This window comes from Pleurodeles waltl, chromosome 2_2 (assembly GCF_031143425.1).
Source record: "Pleurodeles waltl isolate 20211129_DDA chromosome 2_2, aPleWal1.hap1.20221129, whole genome shotgun sequence".
Taxonomy (NCBI): domain Eukaryota; kingdom Metazoa; phylum Chordata; class Amphibia; order Caudata; family Salamandridae; genus Pleurodeles; species Pleurodeles waltl.
In genome coordinates this window covers 306,224,413-306,251,623 of record NC_090439.1, presented here as the reverse complement: position 1 = coordinate 306,251,623, position 27,211 = coordinate 306,224,413, and the positions used below count along the sequence as shown (strand labels likewise).

The following is a 27,211-nucleotide window of genomic DNA, read 5'->3' as shown; positions in this document are numbered from 1 at the left end:
AGCAACACCAGAAAGCTTGAGCACCAAAAGTTGCTTAGGGCCTGGGCGAAAGTCCACCAGTCACTGGTAAGGGCAACAGAAGGAGAAGATGATGTGGAAAGGCAAGGAAAGAACCTGGATATCAGTCCTGAGATGCAGTATTCAGCTGAGGGGGATGACTCCTCTCCTGAGTTGACGTTCTTTGCCAGACCAGAGAGCAGTGGGTCTTCTCAAGGCCTGTCCCCAGAGGAACTGGAATGCAAATATGGAGTTTCAGCCAAACTCAAGATGGAGGAGAGGACACCTGAGGTAGTTTCTGCATTGTAAATTCTGCATTGCATTAGGGCTTTGGGGCCAAGCCTCTCCAATTTTGTGACCTGTAAAAGGTTTCCCTTCATTTTACTTTAAAAGGACTGTGACTCATATTTCTACGGTCTGATCATCGGAAAGTTCAGCTGAGCATGTGTGCAAATCTCTCCCTTGGGGATTATCGTTTTACAGCCCTTAATTATTGTAGGAAAATCTCTGCAGGAGTGACATTATCACGTCCAGAAGTCCTCTCACAAGGCTGTGAATGCTCACGCCCAGTGTAACAGAGTCATCAGCCATGTCACTTTTACAGTGTGAGACATTCATTTGCAGCAGTCCATCTTCAATCTTTTATAGGTGACAGGCTACATTCTCTATGCCGTTGTAAAGCGGATTATGCAGGGAAATTAGAAACCTCCCCTAAATGATGCAGGACTGGATACTTTATGTATGCATTTACAAAGATCTGTAACAATGGCATATTTCCCTAAGAAGCATAAAGCACGGTTTCTTTTTCCACAGAAAATTATCTTAATACAACTTTGACTTCATTGAGTGAAAGCTGTAAAACATTTTTTTTTTTGTATTACTATATTTTAAATTACTACATTTCTCTTGCCGTTTACGTGAGATAATTCAAAGCTGCTCTGAAGTAGCAAGATCAACCAGCGCCACCTTCTGAAATGTTGCATTCCATGTTTATTGAATTAAAATATAATGAAATTAATGCTTTTTTGACATCAGCTCTAGAATAAATTATGACCTGTGGTAAAGTGCAGTGTTTCCATTGCATTCACACACCAAGGTGGGCAAACACAAGCCTAAGCAGCCCTGAATCTTTTTTTTTTTAAGAGCTGGGGGACGTTTTCCTTGCTCACTGCATTACAGAAAATGTAACTTGTGTTGTTTCTGCCTCACCATTTTCAAATTTCACCAGCCGCCACTGCTTGAAGAAAAAAGAGACAAGCCATGGAGGAGAGGAGAATGGCCCATGAGCTAAGTCTAAGAGAGAGGGTCATCAGAGCCAAATAAGTGGAGTCCAGCAATATTGATGACAGCATATGCACAGTGCCTTCTGGAGAAAAGAGTGTTCACATTCTAAAGGATCAGGTGCCCAACTTGGTTGCGGAGATGGCATCAACAAGTGGGTTGAAGCCTAGGAGGTTGCTTTGGTGATCAATAGGGTCCCTGGAGAGAATTTGGGGAGGGCATATCTGGAGGCACATACCTAGTGAAGTGAGGGACACACTAGGTAAGAAGAAGGGGAGCAGGATGAGGTATCTTCCCTCAGAAAAGTATAGGCATACATTTAGAGACAGCTAGAAGCTGTCCCATCCGTCCTGGGTGGATTGTGTAGATACCTTTTGCAAGGCACTGATTGGCTGGGTGAAGGGCAGTGAAGTAAAATATTACCAGGAGCTGTATAGTTTGGTGGCAGGAGAGCATGTGCTCAGTCTTTGTTTTGCAGAGCTGATAGCAAGCTCACTGACCCCAGAAAGCTTCAAAGGAAGCGGACCACTGGATTGGCACCAGGGTCCTCAAGAAGGTATCTGGAGACATCACCATAAGGGGAGGCAGGGTCCCCTCCAAAAGAAAAAGATGGAGAGACAAAAATAAAAACAGAGTTCTCTAAAGGTCCTCAAAATAGTTCCACAGGACAGAATTCCCAATCCCTACCTGAACAGAAGAAAAGTAGGTTCCCTGACCACAAGTCCTCAAGGAAGTTCACCTCCAAGTGCTTTGTATGTCTACAGGTTTGGCACTTCAAGTGTGATGCCAAGTAACCCAAGCGACAGACACTGGGGCTTGCTAGTGTATTCTTGCACAGCAGATTGCCCCAGTTAGTATGGACGGTAGTGCAGAGGTTACCCTAGTGTTCCTGGGTGAGAAGTGGCACCACTAAAAGTTTAACGCTGAACTTATACTTTGAGTGTTAAAATGTGTTTTACTTGTATGATTTAATGTGCTGTTTGAATACATTTGCACTAGCCTAAGTGAGGCCTGTTAGGCCCTGTATTCATGACTGAGGAAAATATTTAGTCATCTTGCTAATGTGGACTTTTTCTTCCAGATTTTGTTCTGATGAGAAAGCTAGCTTTGGGATAGATGTCTATTAGTTCTACACATAGTGAGCCTGGGAAGTTGTCCTTGGGTACGGTACACAATTGTCACAATCTTACATGGAAGAGTACAGACAGACACCGTTCTAATGAAAGTCTTGCGAATCTTCACGAAAGTTGCAGTCTGAATCACATGGTCATTTTCTCCTGGCTGTTACACTTTCAACGTCATGTGGAATGATGGACGGACGCATCATCTTGCCATATGAACTTTAATATATCGCTCTCTAGCTGGACTTTGTTCAGAAAACGAGCTGTCCCTCTCCAGACCCTATTGCAGCTATCTGCCCAATCCTATTCTGCTTGCTGAACACCTTGGACTCCGAGAAGCATAATTCGCTCTGCGCATACCCCTTTGAAATGCTTTGCTGAGACTTAGAGATTTTGTTCCCCAGACCCAAAGAAAAAGACTCTTGACCGAGCTTCTGAAATGCCAGCGCCTTCCCTTTTTACTTACATTTAGCCCACTTTAATTAGTGATCTGTTGCCCAAGATTTACTTTTTTCCAAATTCTTCTTGTCTGCATGTGTTCTGCTCAGCACATTACTTCCTGACGGGCTAATCTGTAGGGTTTTCCCTTGCTCAAACAAAGCTGAACCTATAAATTGCCTTAATGCTTACTAGAACTGATCAATGCTTGCTTTCCGTGCATCTGGTTATTCTTCTGATGTTCTGTATTGTATTTGTTGAGCGTTTAGTTCTACTAATGTTAGTTCACCTAAACGTCACCTTGCACGGCCTTTGCTGATTTTGTATATTTCTAATTTTACAGACTGGATTTTTCCTTTTGTGGCCACATTGGTCATGTTGTGCAGTTCAATTGGTTTGTTTTGAAATTTAATGACTTGGTCTCTACACTCTTATGCTGGTTCTAAACCTTCATTAACCTTTTGAGGTACAGATTCCTGCAAAGGAAGCAATGTGTCAACAATGGTTATTTGGGGGAACAGATATATAGGTTTGATTTTGAGATATAAAACTCAAACAACCTCATCAAAAAATTGTTTACTAATTACTGTACAATGTAGTTTCAAAGAATGATTTACCCTCAATAAAAATGACCAAAGCTTAATGTGTCAAGAAGGTGAGAGGATGTCACAGTGGAAACCAGAAGGCAGATGGAAAAGTCTCAGCCAACTGGCATGCTGAATTATAATGTGTGGTGCTTCTAAACAGTGAAATGCAACATAATCTTTTGACAGACATTGTGCTCTAAACTACCCTGATACAACTGGGAAATCATTCTGCACACATGTGCACTGATAGGCAGTTTACAAGTATTGGAAACTCACCTTTCCCAGCCCAACCAACCTCTATTTTTTCTTGACTTTATTGCTGTGCTCAAAGGATATTTTGATCCCTGTTATTTCCAATGGGATTAATTTAAATTCCTTTCTAACATTTGCAGGTCTTAATCAATTTTCTTTATTTTTGCAGATTTTTCGGTAAACATTTATTGTTTAACTCAGCATATGGCTGGTATTGTAAATACTTTGGTTCTACTGTTAACTGTACATATACATTGTTTTACACACACATTACACATTTTCCCTGTGACTATTTGCTACTCAAAGGGGATCAGAGGTTATCTTATTAAAACCTACTTACCTCCCAGGATTCCCATGTTTGGTCAAAGAAGGAGCCTGGCCACATCTCACATTTACATTATGGTTTATTTACCGTGCACCTAGGCATGCACAATTTCCTTTCAGATCGCATGATGTGTCACTTAAAAAGGGGGTAACCTAACAGTTACGCACAAATGGAAACAAAACATGCCGGACACCCAGGAGCCCGAACTTTGTGCATGTAAGCATACGGCTCTTAAACCATCCTGCTCTTAAACCTGTATCTTGCACGAATTTGTACCTAAAATAATGGTCACTGAATATACACTTAGTAATAAACCAAGTTGTTTCATCACTGCTGCTTTCCGCAGAGCCCTAGACAGTCTCTGGGAGTAGGAAGGGCAGAGGCAAGCTAGACATAATCATATGGCAGAAACAGAAGCCTTTATACAAATAGTGGATCAATAGCACATGCCTCTATGGAAAGATCAATAGATACAGGACAATGAATGGGTGATTATGAGGAGTAAATGAATGCACATATGCACTGGATAACAGGATTGGATGGCTGGTGTAGTGGTATGCTTGATGAAATAATGGATAGCTGCGTGTTCAGGTTGATGAATGGGTGGGTATGTGTGGCTGGGTGGATAGATTGGCATGTGTACAAGTATAAGATGCATAGTTGTGGTGGATGGGTAACCCATTAATCCACTGATACTCGGTCATCCATTTACCTTTGATCAAGCATCAACCCACCACTTATACATACATGTACTCCCTTCACCCACTCATCCGTCCGTCCATCCATCCATGCTCTCACTCATTCACTTGTTATTCAATTTCCTCAATTCTATTTCCTCACTAACTCATTCATCCATGGATTCATTCACCATTCATCCACGTCTATCCACACAAACCTGTCAATAAATGAAGAAGCTAAATTACTTACTAAAAAGGCCTTACCTATAGGCTCAGTCAATGTTTGCTAAAATTGAGACACTTGTCCTCTACTAATGTAATGAAGAAATGTAGATGAGACCAAAAAGAGTTGTGAATAATTTAGAATACTTGCAGCTGGGCCCCAAGTAAGGGATCCTGCACTAGACATATCTCTGAATTCAAACCAAAGATTGGATTTGACTGACAAGTATTTTCCGAAACATTCATTCTCTTTTTTTTTTTTTAAAGGGGATTTTTTTTTAAATTACTATTTTAATGTGATACATGACAGTAAATTCTTTACTAGAAACATCTCAAATGACTGGTTTCTCCTAATTGTTATCTCTGTAATTCAGCCAGACTGATTACAACGCTGTGAGGTTATAAAGCACTTCTGATAAATGCTAGGCTGTGCACCTTCATGATCTACACACTAAGTCACGGGGGCCTGTGGGTCCTTTGAGTGGGGCTTGGGTTTGGAAAGATATCTTTTATGATACAGATGGTAGCTTGATGCTAATCCAGTAAAGGTTTTGCATCTCTGAATCTTATGACCGTTCTTTCAATATAGCACCAATCAATTCTAAGATATGCGCAAGAACCTCTGCAGCCCCACTGTTGCCTCCAGGCTTGCTATCTTAAACAGTAGAACGCATATGTTCCCATTGCCAAATTTAACTTTGTAAAACAATGCAAAGGTGAGTAGGTTGCTATATCAAAAACACAATCGAAATGATGCAGATACTGAAAAGGAGGAGAGTAATGCAGGGAGCAGTTGGAAAGAAGGCTCCAAATGTACAACAATCAGTACAGGACCAATCTTTCTGATGTAAAGATTATATTACAACAATGCAGGTTCATCAATGATTAGATTTTAATTATAGGGCCCGCTTTTGAGGTTGATGGACAACGTAAAAGCAGACAGGGTGCCATAGGACTTAATGCCCCGTCAACCACCTCTACTTTGCCCGCCAAGTGTGAAGTTCTCCAGGGGCCCCTGTGTTGAACTCTACGCTTTTGTATGAACTGTAGTCACTGCAGTTCATACAAACCCATTTAAAAGTTTGGTGTGCATCCACCATTGATGACGGGCGATTACACCAAACTTTTTTAAAAAGTTTTTATTGATCCAAAAACAAACTCCCAAAGATGGAGTTTGTTTTTGGAAAAGTAAAACCTATTGGCCCCAGCAACATGGGAGTTTTCTCCCATGGAATGGTGGGGTCATTTTATTTTTACTGTTCCTCACAGCCATGATATTCCTGACCTTGCGAGACAGTAAAAAAACATCTGATACCACATGCTAAATAGAGTTGGCAGTTGGATGGCTTACCTCGTATGGCCTGTACTCTATTGAGCAGTACTATGAAGGTTTAAGCAGAAGGAGTACATTTTACTGCATTGGCATAAACCTGGCTTTCTGCCAGTCTCAAAAATGGACAGGCAGACTGAGTTTGGCAGACGAAGTATTCTGGCGTTTGGGTAGTCTGTGGTAATGACAACAAACTCTACATCTGGCCTTTTAATCCAAAAGTTTGTGATGTTGAGTGGGTAAGGTTGTGAGCACTGCATAGTTTTATGTTTGGAGAACTTCCGCCTAGATAAAGTCACTAGTTATTTAGCAACCAATTCAATACCAGCTCTATGATGACTATTTTGAAGTCATCATAATGTTGGGAACATGGGTACAAGGACCAGTGGCAGTCATGAATACTGTACTAAGATAAGTAAGTTTTTTTAGAAGAAAGACTATTGCCAAGACAAAACAGTCTAAGGCAGTGGTTCCCAACCTTTTGACTTCTGTGGACCCCCATTTTATCAATACTGGAGCCCGGGGACCCCCACTGACTCATTATTGGAATCCAGGGACCCCCACTGAGTCATTACTGATAGTTGGAACCTAATATTATCAAAATTTCTAAGCAGTCGCGGACCCCCTGTGGAGGCTTCACGGACCCCCAGGGTTCCCCGGCCCACAGGTTGGGAAACACTGGTCTAAGGGGTGTGTGATTGTACACTTAATATTTGTTAAAAGAACAACAAATTCAGACTCCATATAACTGGCCCATTTACTTTACCTGCGGGAGGTTTTATTCACTGCACCATTGCAAGTTATTAGCAAACGTGGCATTATTCCTGCTGGCAGTGGCAAGTCGAAAGGCATTTTCTGTAAAAAAAGATTTTAAAAAAACAAGGTCTTTTAAGTGAGTTTTAAAACAGTTTGTAAGAGAAATGCTTTGAATTTATTTAAAAATATATATATATATATATATATATATATATATATGTATCACAGTTATCTGAGCAGAAGGGCCACATAAATCTTGCATAAAATACTCTAGGTAAAGGGTGATTGTACAACTGTTAGCATTTGAGTACACATTAACAGCCAACAAAGGACTTTGGAAGGAAACCTCAATTACAGTCATCAACCAAGATACCCTATCAGTTAATATCACAGAACAACGGTGATAACTTGCTCGCTGACTGGCATAGAATGTTAGCCACAAAAGTTGCAATTACCAGTGCTTAATTTGTGAAGGTGGTTGCAGGAGGTGGACCCTGGCATTTATTTTTGGAACCAGGGATTATGTTTAATCAATCATCGGCGGATAACCCGGAGCAAGAGAGAGAAAGATGGCAGAACAGTTACAAAGAGAAAGAAGGGAGGAAAAAGTTACCCAGAGTGAGTGGCGGAAGAAAAAGTCATAAGATGGAATCAAGACTAGGTAGCCTTTCTATTTGACAACCCGGGCATTCTGCAGCACAAAACTTTGCACCCTGCACTTTTTTCTATTTATTCTTTAAAAAATAAGCATTGGCAAATACAATAGCTGCTACAGCAGACAAAAATAAAATGTTGAACGGTTAGAAATAAATGTGATCAAGAGTAATAAACTGCTAAAATATAGGTGGGAACATAGACAATGAAAAACATATGGCAATGCAGAGAAATTAAATACACACGATCGTTTACCCAACCTACCCTCCTAAAGCATTGCAACTAAGTCAAGAGAGAAGACTTTTGTTGACCAGTGCATATTTATACTCCGGATTCCTTAAATGGATGGATGATGATGTTTTGTTTATAATCAACTTAAGTTGATATTTTTCCCCTTGTGGGCTAGACTTTTGTTGTCGGGAGTTCACCGGGTTTATTTGCTACTCTTCATTCTTGGCCAGGAGAGCAGGAAAGACCTGGCGGAAGGAAGATTATACACTCACTTCTAATAGAAGAATAATGAAAAAAATGTCACAGGGGCGGGAGACCCTGGAGGAGAAAACTGCTAGTACCCAGAGCAAAGAGGATTATGAATATAGTGTATGATTCCCCAGTATGTCACAAGCTAGTGTATTTGTGCCACATGCATGGTTAATGTTGTGAAGTGAGGTTGCACTGCCACTCGTGCTCTCCACAGGAGTTGCCAGTACGTCATCAGCCTCCAGTGCATCAACTTTATTATTTACAACAGTGAAGTACCCAAAGTTCACCTGTTGCCTAACCCCTGCTGTCAACTGAGCAGGGGCCAGTTTTGGATGAAGGGGTTAGGGGTCAAGGAGCTCCCAGGTTTTCAGTAGCACACAGACTTGGTGTAGAAACCAACATCTCTTGTCTTCTGCCACACTCTCAATGCTTTCTGCAGGAAGCAGCTCCATAATGTACTTTAGGCTCCTCATTGATAGAAGGCAGCTAGTATCTAGTATGCCACAGTCCTTCGACACCTGCAGCAGCTCTGAAACTAGGCAATCGTCTGAACTTTACCCGCTAATTGCAGAAGGTGGAGCTCTACCCTCGCACACCCTACATGCCGAAAGACCCAGATTATTCATGTCTGATATTTTTTGACAAAGTGTGGGCATTCTCGGCAAAGTGCTGCTTGCGCAGGCATAATATTGGTAGTTCTCATTTATATAAAGTTATCACAACTGCAATCCGATGCCTCGGTCAGTAGAATTGATATAACCTATGTTGGAGTGTAAACATCATTAATAAAATTATGTAACTGAAACAATGTGAAATAAGATGTACTAGAACATTGGAATGTTGGGGGCTCCATTGCAGACAATGGAGTGCTCTGGGCTTTTACTCGCTGGTAAAAGCCCAGAGCATCAACTTTCTAATGTTCTTTGCTCACAGCATACGCTGTGAACAAAGCCTCACGGAACCTGAGGGGATTTTAATCCTCTCGGGCTTCATGAGGAATTTGTTTTATTTTATTTATTTTATTTTAATAGAACATTCTGCCCTCTAGTGGCAGAATGTTCTAATAGCCTTAGTCTCTGGTTTTAAGGCCATATTAGAACATTGGAATGTTGGGATCTCCACTGCAGACAATGGAGTGCTCTGGGCTTTTACTGACTGGTAAAAGCCCGGAGCGTCAACATTTTAATCCCCTCAGGCTCCGGGAAGACTTTGTTATATTTATTAGAACATTCGGCCCACTAGTGGCAATTAAAGGCCTGCTCTCTAGGCTATATTAAAAAGGCCTAACTGACAACATGTGTTTTGTTAAATATGATCATTCTGGTGTCAGCCATAAATTGATATTATATTAATGAAAATGTATTTTGTTTAAACATAATTAAATATACTGACAAAGTTATTAATAATGTGTACTAAAAGATTTATTGTTAAAAAAATTATGAAATGTTTTATTCTTCATGCTTAGCAGTAGTTTAAAGGCGTCACGTTTTAGTAATTTTCCAGAGGAACATTGTTTTAAAAGGAATGTTAGCTTTGCAAAATAATGTTTCTTCAAGCATCCAGTGTGACTTGCACACTGTGGAAAAGTTATGTTCTTTGCTGGTTACAATATTCTTATCTGAGATAAAGTATAAACCAAACAAAGAGCTTCAGTGCTCAATGTCACGCTTTTCGTGTAACATTTAATTTCTGTTCGGATTTCATTTTTGGCAGGAAGCAAATTTTATGTTTCCACGTCATTTTAAATGTAATTTATCACGGAAGCTGATGTCCGGAGAGGAGTGACAGCATTAATCCAACCCTTGGTAAAGAAAACGTGAAGAGATACAGTATATCTGATGCATAGATGATATTTTATTGGCTGCAAACTAAATCACCTCATACTCATGTCCAATTGAAGCTTTATAACTTTTGGGACTTTAATATAGCAATGTTTTAAGTGATGTAAGTTAGTTGACCTTTTCCTGAGCTTCGCTATTTCTTCATTCACAGAGATTACATTTATTTTAAGTCCTGTTCAGATGCTGCATAGTTATTGTCTATGATTTGATTTTAACAGTTCAGTTATATTATACCCAGTTTGCTGAACTGTTTTTCCTATAATGTTCTGATGCTGTTCTCTGAAGACCTGATGTTCCTGTTCTCTACTGAAGATAACTCTACTGTATGCTGATCCATTTAGGAGCGGTGTAACAAATGTGCATTTGTTGTCTTCCTTAGAAAATCCAACCGCTTATTTTGGTTAGCACCCTAGTTAGATGTTTTCCAAATTAATTTTTGTCTTATTTTTCCTTTTGCATGAAGTCCACACATGCTTTTCGAACTAGTGTTGTTTAGGGATGCCCGACCTAAATCTAATTATGCATCTATGTTAATGGATTGTGATTTCATTCAGTTGCGCAACTAAATGTGTACCATTTCTATATTCCACTTAATTCTATTGTTGTTCTGTATTATTCTTTTGGAATGTTTTATTCTTAACGCTTTAATTAGATTGAGATGTTTTAGGCGTTTTGGACAGCCTGCTATGTTTATCATTTGGTCTTGCGCATGATTTACATGATCCTAGAATTGTTAATCTAAAGGGCAACAAATGTTTTTAAAAAAACTTTACTAAACTGGTGTGGTGATTCATGGCCACATAGGTCATGGTGTGTTCAAATTACTGACTCTTATTGATTATTTGAGGTCTGTTATTTTCACAGTGCTTATTTGGATGATTTCACACTAATGTCTGAGTCAAAAGGTCCGAGTCGACCTCTGATGGTAATAAATGTTTTCCCCCCTATACGTGTCATCTAATTATAACAATATAAAAGCAAATAAGGTGTGACACCCATGCCTGCCTGCCTCCTTCTATGCCCTCCCACAACTTTAAATACAGTAATCCATTCATGCAGTATCCTATTTCACCATTCATTCATGTATACACCCATTCATCTATTCACCATTTCACTCGCACATTAACTATCCTGGCACATGGTTACTCATTCACTCACTCATTGATCCATCAGTTAGCACTTACTTAGAATTTGCCCACTTACCTATAGACACAACGACAAACACAACTCTTCGGTCAATAAACAAGCCCTTTCACTTATAAAATACCCAAGACTAGTGGCTTTGCCTTATACTTTTCCTATGCCCCCTTTTGATTTAGACTGCGGAAGATAGTGAAGAAGAGAGAGCGAGAAAGGAGCCTAACATTAGCTAATTCCATGCATTCCAAAGTTTTCTATTTCATGATAAAGAGGAAAAACTAATTGATTAAAAAAAGTTTAAAAAGATATAACTAATTTAAAAAAAATAAATAAAAAATAAAAAAAGTACAATAATATCACAAATATGCAGATTTTATGGAACTTCATATTTTTCACTTACCAGTGGTGCTGCAGGCCCAGGTTGTGGCACAGGTGCACTTGGAGCACCTGGCTGAGGGGCACTTGGTCCAGTTGGTGCTGGTGTAGGGCCAGAGAATCCTGGGAAAGTCTGTCCTGCACCAGGAAAAAGAGGGAATGCCATCCCACCACCAGGCGCTCCAGGGAACTGGTTTCCATCACCAGGTGCCCCGGGGTACGGCTGCCCAGCACCAGGTGCCCCTGGGTACGGCTGCCCAGCACCAGGTGCCCCTGGGTACGGCTGCCCAGCACCAGGTGCCCCTGGGTACGGCTGCCCAGCACCAGGTGCCCCTGGGTATGCTTGCCCAGCTCCAGGTGCCCCTGGGTATGCTTGCCCAGCTCCAGGTGCCCCTGGGTACTGCCCCCAAGGATTTGGAGACCAGTTAGGAGGTTGCTGTGGGTTTGTTCCGTGCACAGTAGGTGCTGTTCCTCCAGGCACTGCATCGGATAACTGGAAAACAAGGATAAAACACCTTAAAGGTGGGCCAAGTGATGCAGAATAACGTTCCCAAATAGTTATGTTGGACATAAACGGGATGAAGTTAATTATCCTCTTTAGAAGCATTCACTCCCTGGTCACATGTGTCCCCAACATCGGTTTTATTTCATAGTTAGAAACATTTCACACATACACCGAGGTGGCATGGTGGTCATTCAAGAATAGCAGCATTCTTGTTACCAAAAAAGAACACATCTGAAAAGCCACACATGGCAGCATGTCTAACCAGAGTATTGAACTATGCCTTCCTCAGAGTATTTTTGTGTAAAAACGTTTTGTGAGATTACGTTTTAAAACGGCATCTGTTTATGGGTTGAACAGCATTTTTCCGATGGACCTTACCGTCACTGTGCAACATAAGTGAAAGTTCAAGTAATAAATTAGTGCAGGATATTATGCAGACAAAATTAAACTAGCAGCTTAGTTTGCAGGTGAAAATATTGTCACAGTATTCAAGGAAAAAAAATATATATTATTAGATTCAAATATTTTTTGAATCCTATTTGATTCTTAGTAGAAGGGTACAGGTGTTGGGGTCTATAAGGTTTCTACAATAGAAGAATTTGTTTGTCTACCCACTTGGGTAGAGAAGCTCCATATACCAATATGAGATTCCCCAAAAATATGAGATCCCCCAAAGGTTTTGTGTAGGTGTACAGGTCTATTTGGATGGTATAGGATGATAAGTAATTAATTCAAGCATAGTTAATAATGTTCAGGATTTAAGTGATATATTGAATTTTAAATTTTGAAAACATTCATAGTTAACAAACTTTTATTATGCAATGAATTATTCTATTTACAATTTTTGTATTTTGGCAATTGAATTTTACTCTATTTATTGTGCGAATTATGATATCACATTAATTTAAAGATTCTGATGGATTTGAACAATAATTTGAGTTGTATTTTGATAGGACTATGGTACAAACTACTGTGAAACTTATTTATAGATGCACTTTAAGATGGCCGCCACATTTTGTGTCTTTTGGTGGGGATTTGAGATGTTGTCTGTTTTTTATGTCTAGGATTGCATGGTTTTTAACTTGGGGCACTGTAACAATGATGTATCCATGAGTAAGGCTGCTGCCGAAACGCGTTGGATTTGTGTGCTGAAATAAATTGATTGCACCTTGGAGGTGTCCTGGGTCTCCTGTTATTTGGAGGAGAGTTGGAGGATTTATTAGGGCCTCTCGGAGCCCACCCGGGACCGCTGTGTGGTGTTCCTGCAGTCCGAGTGTTTTATGTGAATTATATATATATATATATATATATATATATATATATATATATATATATATATATTTTACACACACAAACATACCTCATACCAGTTATACAGTAAAATGAATTAGAGAAAAATAAATACAACAATCCAGAGACAAGACACAACTTTTATTATGTTTCCCTATAGCATTATTTAAGTTAAGACTATACAGTAACATCATGTTTATTAGATTTCATGGAAGTGGCCTCACAGCACAGTATGAAGAAACGGGTATTTTAATATTTTATCGACCGAAAACATGTTTCATACATGTATCGGTGTGTAGAATGTCAAACGTTTCAAGTCTAGGTGTCTAGTAAGTCTTGTGAACATATGAATGTTTTTCCCGAGAATGGAGTAATACAGCGGTTTTGGTGGGGGGAGGTGGGGCTGCGAGGGGCCCAATTATTGTGTGAGAAAGGCTGCCCGATCCTTATACATACAGCTTCTTCCCATGAGGATTGGATTTTCAGGTTCCATGTAGGCTCTTGGTGCTGGGATTTCATGTATCTTTGAAGCAATATGGTCCTCAATGGCAGGTTTCTCAGGTAAAGAAGGTAAATACTGATCTGCCAAATTTCCCATCCTGGAAATAATTACTTTGAAAATTGCAGAATTCCAAACTGTCTACTCTATATATATTCTAAATTTCAGGATACAGCATTGGAGAGACCGGTTTGCCTAAGATGCCATTCTTAATGTACTTTTTCCAGCCCACCAGAGATCCTAGGATTTTAATCTTTTATATTTCCACAAAAAGACATTGTAGTGTTTTTCTTCATTTTATAGAAAGCTTCAAACCTAGCTTTTTCAAGGTCTGTGTTGTGTCTAATAATATACTTTGCAAGTGGGGGGGGGGGGGGTGACTTCATGTTTAGTTCGGAGGGACATTAAATTAAATGGAGCGGCAAGGTAATTTTTCCAACCTGTAACAAGCTCAATAGATTTGGGTGATTAGTTCAAATCCATCGGCTCCCATGTTGGCAAAGAAAGGCTCTTTGGTAGCCATAGAATAAGAAATATTAAAACATTCCATACATTAACTCAGGTGGTACTTACTGTTAGAGATATAGCTTTCTTAACTTTCCATAGCAATGTTATCATAGCCCGATTTAGGCAGATAAGGAAATCTGACAGTAACTGGGAGCATGCTCGTGAAGGAATTCACTTGTAGCAGTTACCATTACTTTTTGAATTTCAATCATACCTCCCTCCATCAGGTAAAGTATTTAGGTGAAATCTCTGAGAGGTGTAACTTAGGCCTAGACAAACTAATGTCCCTAATTATAGCCCCTCTCACTTATTTTTTTATTTTTTTTATTTTTATCACGGCAAGTGAACTAATCATGGGTCACCAAAATTTACTGTCCATCTTAGTCCAGGCAATATAGTCGTCCATCGCTTTATCCTATCACACTGAATATCTACACCTTAATACTATAACCTTTTTTAAGAGTGAACTGGAATACCTAGGTCTCCCTCTCCCGACAGAATGGTCCAGAGAATATTTCAGAACTGTGTGCTGTAACTGATCCCTTGCTGCATGAAAACTAATGTTTTTTGGGGGGATATACGGTGCCAAACACAATGTGATGTTTTGCACCCAGCACTGTAGTAATCTGCTCTTTTCTGATTTGTGCCTTTTTGTTTTCGGTTTCCGTTTAGATTATACTATATTATTTGCTGATTACTTCTTATGTTAGTTACTTGTGTATTTTATTGGGTTGTGTTTCCTTCTTATAAAGGAAATAAGAAACTCTTGAAAGTACAAAAAGTACACACATTTCCAAGAAATGTGTAACTAAAATTAAGACAAAGTGAAGGATCAAGAATTCAGGATCAGTGTAAGGGGGTTAGCTGTAGCCTGGCAGTTTTGGGTGAAGTTAGGGCTAGAACCAGGGAGAGGCTCAAACTCAGGGGTAGGCTCATAATAATGATTAGGAATAAGCTTATGGTCAGTCTAAGTGCTAGGCGTGTGGTTTGGGTTACAGTAGTTAGTATTTGGGCTATGACCACGGTTAGGTTTCAAGACATTTCTATAAATTCGTTTCAGCAAGATATACAAAATAGTTACTGCACGTTACAAACGTTTCACTCAAAACAAAAAAAACAAAAAAAAAAAAGACGTTTTTCTATTTTGTTCCATCCAATAATTTTTCAATGAAATCCACTTCGATGTATCGAAAAATCTGGGTTTCACTGAAATAACTAAGGAAAAAATTCTCAATGACTATTAAAAATAATAATAATGGACTTTATCAAAGAAAGACTGATCCTTTATAGCAATCACAAGGTGCCACCACTAACAAGGTCGTAAAAGGGGGGGGGGGGGGGGGGGGGCGGAATCGGGTACAATAATAATTAGAGAGGGCACTATCATCGAAAGTTACATGAAGTGAACCAATCCTATTCACAGATGATTTTAAGACATGTCATACTGTTTACAAAAGTGAGTTTAAAGAACACTTGATTGAAGAGTTAACTGGTAGAGATATGTTAAACACAACGGAGTGTCTTACAGCAGATTCAGAGGCTAGATCTCTGCTGGAGGCGGCAGAAGACTTTTTCTCTGGATAGTTGGTAAACTAAGCGGAAGCACTCTCCTACAAGACCGAGGATATGAAAACGAAAAAATTTCACGTGGACACAAGGGACCACATTACAGAACCAGGCGCGGGGGTGGGGTTGGTGTCTCAATTAGGACTAGTCAACACTACATTAGGTTCGCCCAGTTCAAACAGGAGGGCAGGCCCAATTACATTAAAAAAAAATATATAATAATTAGAAAGCACTACTCTGTCCACAGCTTGTGCTGCATTGGGCTCATGAATGAGGTATTAGGCTGTGGTTAAAACTGGAATTTCGTGGCTCGCTGTACACAGACACCAGGAAACCTTTGTGGAGGAGGGTCTATGGCTGCAGCTTCCTGTAGGGTGGCCCTTCGTGCTCGAAAGGGTAACACAGGTGCACGCTCACGTTGATGTTAAACTCCCCCCTCCTCCCTTGAGGGCATTGTTGCCTGCTGGACTGCCTTCGTAATAAAGTACAGGCAAAAGCTTCCCTTTATTTGCATGTAGCCACAACTAATGAAAATGAGGATGCCCATGGTACATTGCGTAGGCTATACACGTGCACCTGCACAATTAGATAGTACAAAGGAGCCACATAAATGTCTGTGGCCTATTCTCACGTAAGCAAGAGCCCTGCCAGAGCAAAAAGCATATGTAAACACTCACAGTGCCCCAGTCATTAACGAAATATGGCCATGAGAGTTTAAACCGGTCACTGTTTGGGATACACCCGGGCAGACATATGATGGACAATCGAGTCGGAAAGGAGTTACACATGGGATCAGTAACGAGAGGGAAAGAATGGCATTCACAAGAAACAAAGGAACGGAAAAGCTAAACCTAAAGGAAAAACTGATATTACTTTCCGTAAGAAGAATACCAGCTTGGGGTGAAGTAGAAGAATACACATCCATTCTGAGTTAACTGTATAAAAATAGGAGGTGCTCACCAACTTCCAGGTCCAAGTTCTTTGAGAAAGGCAGTGCTGTGCAGTGTACCCAGGGCAATGCTGTGCAACCAGATCTTTTGTTTGCCAGACAGCTAGCCTTCCGGGACGTGGGATAATGCCACCTAGAGTCTGACCAAGAAGGACGAGGGGTCTCCTGATCCCAAAGCACCTAGAAGCCAACTTGCTGGCGAAGAGAAAAGGAGTGAACCAACCTTGTAGGAGTTGAGGAATACTAGGGTGAGCAAGAAGCATCTGTCCTGGTGCAGTGGTTCCAGCCACACAGAAACACTAGTGTCGTCCTGAACTGAAGCATTGTCTCTTTCCTGCTCTGGAACTGCTCTGAAGTTTGACCGAAGAGGACTGCACCAATGCGATCTGGAAGACTGCAGCAATGCCAAAAAGGAGCCCAGTGGACTACTACACCGCTGTAGACCAGAAAGTGGCTGGTGCTGTGGTACTATCATGAATTGTGCCCAAAGCAAACTGCACCAGTATTATTCCAAAGCAGCAGGCATATGGCAATGTCAAAGAGAGCACAAGTGCACTGCAACGCCGTAACATTGAACATGGCCGGTGCGGTGTGTGTCCTGAAGTATGTATAAAGCAAACTGTGGCACTGATTTGAAGCAGCCAGATTGTAGCACTGCCAACGTGTGTCAGAACGAACTGCACAACTGTCATCTTGAACACTGTGATCCAGAACAGAACAAGCAGCTGTGTCACAGCAGACAGAGTTGAAACCACTCTATCACCTAATACGTTCTGATGGCGGTCACATGAACTCTGACACCATCTAAGCCACCTGAAAGAGGGTCCGAGACCACTGAGAACCATTGGCTATGCCAAAGCCTGCAGACAGCTAGGCCCCAGGTAGCTGACAATGGGGGGGGGGGGGAGGTGAAACTAAGTCTGGAGTACAATCACCTGGCACCAGTGAATTACTGACTATATATTGTAGGATATAGTATATGGTTTGAGTGGATTCAAGTGCTTACTTTTCTATAGGATAAGCTCTAGGTTGGACAATCATTTATTATGCTGCCGAATGACTGTTGAGTTTATGGCTTGATGCACCTCCGCTCTACCTGCATGAGAAGATTGACTGCTCCACGTCACTCCCACCAAGAGACAAGTGCTGTAGGGGGTTGTGCTTAAGCCAGTATGCAAAGTCAAAATAGGCCTGTCCTTGGTAAATCACAGGCAAACAATACCAGCCCCCAGGCTTGATGCCCAGTAAACCACGCTTGCCTCATGTTTCCCTGAATGAGGTCTGACAGGAGTACACTGAAGTAATATTGTCCAAGACAGACCGGCCTTGAGTTGCTATTTCTTTGAAACTGGCTTCCTTCCCAGTTTACACAAATTGTTTTGGGCATGACCATTTAGGCTCATGATAGAAGCTAGAGAGACTCATAAGAAAAACAGTCCTACTGTGGTAGGAGAGCTAGGCAATGCACACATTTGAGTAAGGTAAGCGAGATCGAAATTTACCAGGTGTACAGGAACCAAGATGTGATGGATAAAGTGGGCAGAACATGGCCTTTCAACAGCACCAGATAAGACACTACAGTTTTTTTAATTTTCATAATACACATTTTGAAATCACATATGTATGTGACCAGAATCAAGTTAGAACCAGGTCAATTAACAATGCGTGGATAATATCTGGTCCTCTAGGTGCAAAGGTCAGCCACTGGGCTACTGGAGGAAAATTAGCTTTGGGGTACAAGCCAAAATGGAGTGGCCAATAGATGTATCCCCAAAAGGCCATATTCAATCAACAACTGATTCCACAAGAATCCAGCAGAGGTAAAATGAACCAGCCACATCCTGGAGCACAAACAGCACTAGTCAATGGCCATACAAGTGAGGCTCCTCTGTATGTGACACAAGATACTGCTAGCCCTGCAAACTCCTCAAAGAGGCGTGCAATCAAATAAGGAAAATCATGAGTACCTTTTCAGAATTCTTTAACTGATACACTCTGAATATGAACTTCTTTGCAACACATCACTGCAATGGCGATTTGCAATCAATCGAAAGTAAGAAACATGTGGGACTCCATTGCCAATAATTCAGATTCATCACTTTACCTACCTAGCCTTCCACTTACACTTCTGTCAACTTTCATGATCTTCAGAATGTTTGCTAACAGAGCGGTACTGAAACAAGCCTCTAGAATAAAAGTTGAACAACCTACCCATGGAACCGTGAAGAACCACAAGCATCAATCACTTTCATCCCTTATTGGGGACAAATGCCTCTTTCAAACAGTGTTCCTTTGCGTTTCAAAACACACCGCTATTACACCACTTCAGAAAAATCCACAAGTGGATCAACGATTCAGGCAAACTACAGACCAATCGCTAATTTACCTTACCCCACCAAAATCTTGAAAACTAAAGCTAGGAGGCAACCATGACAATATATGGAACAGAATCATTTCCTTCAAAATCTCTAGTGCCAGGAACCAGACCCATGAGGGGAACGGAATCCAACTTGGAAACAGCGGACACACTTTTCTCCTGTCCATGGGTAAAAACCAAAGACGTCAGCCATAATTTTCCTCAAAGTCTCCTACGTTATAATAACGGAATAAAGAAGTCTCCTAGAAAAGCTAGAAGTTCAAGCAGGCATGATTGAAAATGTTTTGACTTTGTTCTTATTTTTTTCCAAGTGCTTGAAAAGGAAGCATTGGATCAGAGTCAAACGAAATATATTAATGACTGGTCTCATGCAGCATACCACAGGGATCATCACTTTCCTGCCTCTGCTACAACATCACTATACTCCCTCTGTCAAATAACCCTGAGCAATATCCGGTGACTTTCCAAATGTATGACAATGATACCCAAGTCGATACAACCAGGCTAGCATTACCTTATTCATAGAGCACGTTGTGCACTGGATGAGAGAGCTTCTTCTCCATCAACAAAGCTATAACAAAAAGCCAAGTGACAGAAAGAACTGAACTTAACTCACTGCTTTTCATCTGTCACCAGACACCAGGATGCTCCCATCTTGGAAAAACATGTATATAATCATTGCTTTTTTCTTTGTTTGTTTAAATGGGCTATGATTTTAATTTAATGGTATTTACATTGTTCAAACATTTTATCACTAAATCCCTAGTGGACGTGACATACCATTCTGGTTTGAGAAAGACAGAAATATCACTTGATGGATTAAATTTGCTTTAATATTTTGATATAATATTTTGAGTGTGATGCTTATGACATTACAATGCTCATGACATGTTAAATTACATCACTAATGACAACACTGATGAAAATTCAGTGTCATTACGGAGTGATCCTACTGAGGATACCAAGGATGACACCATCATGAAGTACCCATGCTCCAACTTTGTTTCTGCAAAGCAGGTGTTAGCCACAGTCCCAGGCTCCTTGCCGCCAACCCCCACTGTGGGTTGGACTTTCATAGTTTTGGGCAGAGTTTGACCTATGGCCAGACTACAGGCAGCCAGCCCACACTGGAGAGGTCTAACGACAGCTGCATCCATGTTTCATGGCGAATGATCCAGATTATTTCATTGAAATATTTGTGCCGGCTTTACTACATCACAGAAAATGCTTAAGACTTTGAGTTTTTTTTTTTTTTTTTTTTTTTTTTTTTTTTTTAAAGAAGTCTAGCAGTAAACACTCACGTTATCACAAAAATTAAAACTAAATATTTTCATACGCAAAATTATTCATTCTAACTTGAAATGATTTTGACATTGATGTCTGAGTGAAATTATACTAGTTACTTACATCAAAGTCGGACATCTTCCTGAAAAGAAAAAGAAAATGGAAAAATTAGTAATGCAATTAAATAACAGGATACTGTTTTGAAATATGAAAAACAAACATTATACTGTAAACTTCGAACTTGTATAGATAGCGCACTACTCACCCGTTAGGGTCTCAAGGTGCTGTACGCATACTGCTATGGAACCCCTCCTGGCTTTTCCCTGTAAGGTGCCCACTCCTGGGCACCCCCAGGGTGAAGCCAGGCATCCAAGCACTGTTGGGGCAGTTGTGGCGATTAAGCAAGCTATTGCCCAGAGTTACAGAGTGGAACCCATTTATTAGATTAGGCACAGAGGCGAGAATTAACTGGTCCAAGGGAATTGAGCCCAAGACCTGCCGAGGTCGGACTTGAACCCTGGTCCCTGGCCAGATCTCTGCATCAGGGTCTGCCGCTCTAACCATTGTGCTACACTTCTCCATTGAATAACGTTTGTAACACAAAAGCAGTAACTTAGCAATGTAAAGGGTTCCTACACGGTTTCATGTGAGGTAGGTAGACCTCTCAAAGTTAGAAAGTTGCAAAAGAAATACATTTCTAACTCTCCCAGGAGGAAAGGAAGTAAGAGTTAGCGAGAATCTACAACTACCTACGTGTACTTAAATGCATGGAGTACAATGGAGATGTAGAAATCAGCATTCTATGGAATTGTAAAATAAGCATAATGTTTTAACAGTGTGGTGCTTTCCAACTACTTCTTCCACTCACCCTAGTTTGTCCACTGATTTTTGAAAACATTTCAATTCTAACAGCAAGCAAGAATGACAAATAATTGTGGCTCAGTCTGGTTCCACTATGTAATTCTATGGTAGTATTCATCATTAATTATTAGGCAGGTGGTGAGAAGCACACAAGGGGAGAGCTGAAAAGCACATGCACTCTGATGGAGTGCATCAGCAAAAAGAAAAAGGTAGTGCCCTTAAAAATGTGCAATGGAAGGACAGAAGACAGCCAATCAGAGACACACAGTAAAGAGGTTATGCTTTAGGGGATTGACAAAACAGAAGATAGGCACGTTGGGGGCAAGGAAACCCCTCGAATAAGTAAGCAAGCAAATGAGTGACAGTACAGCCAACCTACAGTAAGCAACGGGTGGGGTGTAAGCCCACAATAGGTATTATGTAATCAGCTTGTGGAAGGGTGACTAAATCGCCGTACCTCTGCTAAAATTGAATTGCGAAGGCAGAGATTCTAAAAGAGTATGCCTTAGGCATGTCACATTAATACAGCCATCCACGTCTGCAAATATGTGTGCTCCAAAATCTTCTGCCACTCTTTGCACAGGGGAATAGCACATTTAGCAGTGATCTACCTGGGTCACATCATCATAAATTCAGATCTCTCAGAAATATAGACTGCACGTTTTCCACATACAATTCATTCTATCAGTTGATTTTTGTTGGAATTAACCAAATTTTTTATATAAAACTCCAACACACTTGTGAAGAGTACGTATCACAATGCATGCGACTAATTTTCAAAGGATTGTTTGATATCATTCTTTGTGCTGCAAACTTCCATATGAGTGGGAAGTGAGATTATAAATGTGTAGTTGCACAGCGTCTCCCAAAATCTACTTTCATCCTTATTCCGATGAGCATGGGTTTGCAGAGTGCAACCAAAAAGATGTAACGGCGCTATTTACTGATCCACAACAGTTAGTCAGAAAAGAAACTAAAACCAAGCCTTTGGAATGGAATCAGGCCACCCAAGTTCAGATGATGCCTCCTGCTCAAAGTGCTAAAAAGACAAATTAACTTCGAGACTGGGTGGCATTATCTAATTATCCCCACAGTTTGTAAACCAATGAGAGGGAAATGAAAAGAGGGACAGGCTGCCATACCATGTTCCAGTTGGGAAAAGGAGGGTTGGAATGGTTGCTTTTGCCTGAAGGCCATTTTAATGTGATAACTAGTGCGCTCTCCCTTCCCTTCCTGCAACAAGGGCTGTAGTACACTTAAAATGTTCCTCCTTCCCCCCCCTCAGAGGATTTCCTCATCAAATTAAGTTATAGTCTCCAACCAAATGACAATGATCCCTCTGACCGAGCTTTCTCATCTTCCCTGGAGATCAGATACAAAATACTCCCCATCTGCCAACACACTTTAGAGGCTAATATTTCTTTCATTCTTGTATTCTACACCCTGCAAAGTTGCCAAGTCACAACGGTCAGGAGCAAAGGAAACCCTCTTCATTTCAGTTGGATATCCTGTTCTACACCCAGTTCTTCTCAATGGAGTCCTAGTGAGTTCTGCTTCCCTAAAATTGAGCCACAGCAGGACACATCAGGCAGACTTATAGCAATTAGAACATATGAAACGGTGGCTCAATTCAGATCAGGCAGCTCCTAGTGATTTCTGTAGCACCTGCCCTACACAGGGCCTTATATTAATGGAACAAAAGACAGCAAGTTAGATGTGCCGGTCCAGTGATGTTCACCCACCAATGTGGGATCAGGACTACAGTTACCAGCAGGTCATTTATGGCTCACAAACCTACTTGTATTCCGGAGAGAAAAGCTGCTTTTGTGGAGTTGTCCATATTTAGCTCTGAAACACTAGCCCTGTCAGTTTGAAGTCATCTTCCATTACTTTATTGCACAAAGGTTTGAAACAAATGAGCAGGTAACACCAGGCTGGAGTCTGGGTGAAGAGTAGAGAGGCAGAAGTGTTCTCTTACTCAGGGTAAGCCCACTCAATTCACCTAACACTGTCTTTATATGAAAGAAAATTATTTCAGAATGAACTACATTTTTTGGCACAAGGCAAAACAACTATCTTTATAGCCTAAAAATGACAATAGAACTAGCTTAGGCGAGGATTAGCATGTAGTCCCCCTGGCTGTGTTTTTGTTTAAACTGGTCTGTTACCAGAGCAGCAGAGCATTTTGAAAAGAAAACTGTTTTCAGGCGGCCTCAAGCTAAGGCGAGGCAATTAGTCATGAACGAGAAAGGCATGGCCATGAACATGTTTAAGATTCGGAAACTGAGAGTACTGTTCTAAGAGCATTGCTCACAATACCTATCCCCGCTGTAAAATCTACTCATCTCTTCAAACTCAAATACCACCCAACTAAGAGATTCATGATTGTTTCAAAGTGCCGCACAGATTTGTTATTTATACACTGACAGGGAAGCTCTAACACGAGTACAAGGTCGAGGGTGTTTTCCATGTTAAATTGTTCTTTTGCTCAAGTGTTTGAGTCTCTACATATTCTTCAACCCTTCGCAATTCATGAAAGTAGTCAGGAGGACGGCGTGCTGGAAACCAGAAGTTGAAGCAGACAAACGTATTAATTAGCCAATTGACTGTTACAAAGAATTTCAGTTTTAATTGTGACGTAATAAACTGGAAGGGAAACTCTTGGACAGGTGTAGTATCGGCTAAGTAGGAACTGCTTTGAAGAGACGATGTACCTCAGACCCTTGCAATAAATATATTCAGGATGAGTGCCGAGCTTAGAGATTCTACATATTTTTTTTTTTAATACATTGTGGGATTACATTTCGGGTTAAAGTCTTAAACATTCTAAGTGCGTTTGTCAGTATTTAAATGCAGTTTGTTTGTAATGGGATTGTTTTAGGCAATAATGTATCCTCGTGTGTGAGAGTAAAACTCTGAGCACACTCCCTTACCTGAGAGAGGGCCAAAGCCTAGTATTGCCCAAGAGACCCAACAACCCCTCAACAATTTTTTCATCAAGAATTTAAGATTGCAATATGAAATGTAGCATTAGCATAAAATAACATGGTTCAATGTACGACTTTTGTATACACAACAGGCTAGTAAGCATATTTAGTTTTGTTAAGAAGGTTAGAGTATTCCTAAAGTGATATTTATAAAGCAATGTTTACTTTCACTCTGCTGTTATTAACTACCACTACCTTGTCGGAGTATTGCATGTTCCCCAGTAAATAAACCTAAAGTCAGTTAGCAGTTTAAGCATTTTTTTAAACTTTTTTTAGTATTGTAGTTTAAGGATCAGTCTTGTACGTACACCTTCCCGTAGCTGTAAATACCCGGCGATAGGATAACCTAATATAGGAGGTACACATGTACCTGCTGTTGTGCCCAAGATTGGTTTCCCTGTCAGGGCGAGGCTTTGTAAATTAAATGTATTCATTATTTATAAGGACACCGACAGGTGCACCCAGGCTGTACGGTCCTCCCCATGCATTGCTAAGGAACACCGCACGACTTGTTCACGCCTCACAGGCTCGCTTGTACCACAGCATAGCAAGGCTGCACCTCTTCTAGGGATAACCTGATGATATCGCTCAAGACTTTTCCTTCATCTTACTCTCGCACGCTACATACTGGGGTGCTAGTTAAAACAAGCAAGAAATGTCTGGTCTTGCAAGCTGGTGTGATGGATATTTTATTATAAGCACAGTCCACATAAAAAACAAATATATAAAAAAAAAAAAGAATTAATTATGCTGTCACCTAAATGTGGCTACATTATCTTTGTTAAAAATGTAATTAAAAATAAAAAAAACATTCACCTTTGAGGCTGGTGTACTAGTTATTTTTAAACAGCACTCTTCAGTTGCACTGCGCATTTTTATTTTTTCACTTTTTGTGAAGGAAGCGCGTAAATCACGTAATCAAGCTCTCAAATCACAGGCAACTATGTTACGATGTCATTTACATCTTTTAGAAAATAAACTTAAAAAACCGAGGGGGATGAAAAATAAATAGCTGGCATTTTAAGTTAACATTCAAATAAATAGAATAAAAGACAATTTGCAACTGAAGGGAAAGGAACTATTCTTTGGCGGATGTGACGAATGTGCACAGGTTTTCTGCGGTCTCTAAAAGTGGAGGGAGCCAAAGGATAATGTAGACTGAACCACTGACCCATTCTGTGTGCTATAAACGTGAAGGACAGTTTAACAGACCAGGGAATGAAAGGCTGCTGACAAAAATCCCCTTTTTGTATGTATAATAGGTAGGATCTGTTTTTGCCGTGTTGGGGGACTGGTGGGGGTTGCGTTTTAGAGGTCTCCAAGGCCACACCTAAAAAGTACCTTCAATTTCTTAGCAGTACAGAACCAATGGCACGGCCATACAGCACTGCAGAGTGTCTATATTTATATAGTAGACACGAGCAATAAATGATAAGGTCTACACACCGCCAACCACAGTTGCAATAAAAGCAAAACCACTGCCGATGTTTATCTTCCCTTTGTTACTGTCAGAATACCTTGGTAACAGATATTCACGGAGATCAACTCTGCATCCAGCTCAGGTATTCAGTGTCAGGCTCCCCATTAAAAATTAACAAGCGGTAACCACTCGGTAATCAATAGAAATTAAAATGGTGTGAGCATTGACAAACCCAACCAAGCTACCCGTGCATCCGTGCGGTGGCCATTTTTTCTGAGAAAGCCAGTTGTGCCAGCAAGAACACTACTATTTTGCTGTCAAAGTACGTATCTGGCCCAAAAACAGTGTATGTTGAAAGATGGTATTTAAAACATATATTTTTCGGTTAATGGTTTGGATGGGGTAAAGGGTGTCGTGGGAATGCATGGTAAAGTCGTACAGGGGCAACGGCGCAGACCGGAAACTTTAGGGTTCGCTCAGCAGGGGAGTATTGGGAATTGCCAGGAAGTGCTTAATTTTATATCTGGAGGACAGAGGTATGTGGGGGAACTGAAACCAGGTTCCACAGTGTCTTGAAACGTGTTGGGGCAGCAAAAGGCAAAATCTTATTTGAGCCATACAGGGCAAACCGGTTGTTAAAGCAACACAGCAAAATGGTTTTTAGGGTCGAGCCTGCGTTGCATGCGCACGCATATCACAACGAGACGCTTTAGTTATTAGAAAAGGGCTCGGAGCCCTGTCGACATCACGTCAGTGTTTATTGGTTCGTGGGCTTGCCTATTAAAATCCGCCGTTTCATTAGTCGAGGGCATGCACACGTCATGCCTTTTCCAGTGGCTAGCCCTCCGAGCGCATCGACCAAGTACAGAAAACATGCGAGGCTCGCTGTTTTCTGTCCGGCTCGTGGACTACTTTTTCTCTATTTTACTAGCACGATGGGGGTTTGGGGGGGAGTCAGGCATGCCTGGTCTACCCCCGGGCTTAGCGGGCTGGTGGAGCTGGCCGCAGGGGGACCCGGCTATTTTATTGGGTAGGGGACAGGAAGGGGTGGTATCTTGGGGGTTAGTATAAAGGGTGTGGGTTGGGTTTGAGCGGCCTCTTTGGCCGTGATCACACCCAGGAGGCGGTACTCGGGCAGTTTTTGGGCGTTTCTAGGCCAGAGTTTTTGGCTGGGAGAGAAGTTGTTATTGGGTTGCCATGGAAATTAATAAGGTGGTTCAGGCATTGAAAGTTTTGCAGGAGGCTGGGAGGGAAGTTTTGATAAAGGAGGGGGTTTTAGAGCAAGTGTGGGTGGGGCTGAGGGAGACCAAAGCGGTCTTCCTCCGACAGGGTTTCGGCTGCGGTTTTGGCCTGCAAATCCCCGGTTACAAGCCCCAAGAAAGGCAGAAAATTCAAGGTTAAGAGCGTGGCTGGGCGAAAAGTTTCGATTTTGCCGGACCACGAGCGTGAGGAAGCAGGGGTCGGTGATCAAGGCGGCTTACCTGGTT

The 27,211-nt window shown here is 41.0% G+C and overlaps 1 protein-coding gene across 1 annotated transcript in view; it reads right to left on the bottom strand.

Annotated features, from left to right (window-relative positions):
• LOC138282350 (galectin-3-like) overlaps positions 1–27,211 on the bottom strand; it is an 81,852-nt gene that overhangs the window by 28,830 nt on the left and 25,811 nt on the right. The window contains exons 2-4 of the mRNA XM_069219771.1: positions 20,580–20,598; positions 11,505–11,972; positions 6,997–7,085 (exon numbers count right to left, since the gene is read on the bottom strand). Coding sequence (XP_069075872.1) covers positions 6,997–7,085; positions 11,505–11,972; positions 20,580–20,594 — 572 coding nt within the window. The 5' untranslated portion in view covers positions 20,595–20,598. The remainder of the gene's footprint in view (positions 1–6,996; positions 7,086–11,504; positions 11,973–20,579; positions 20,599–27,211) is intronic.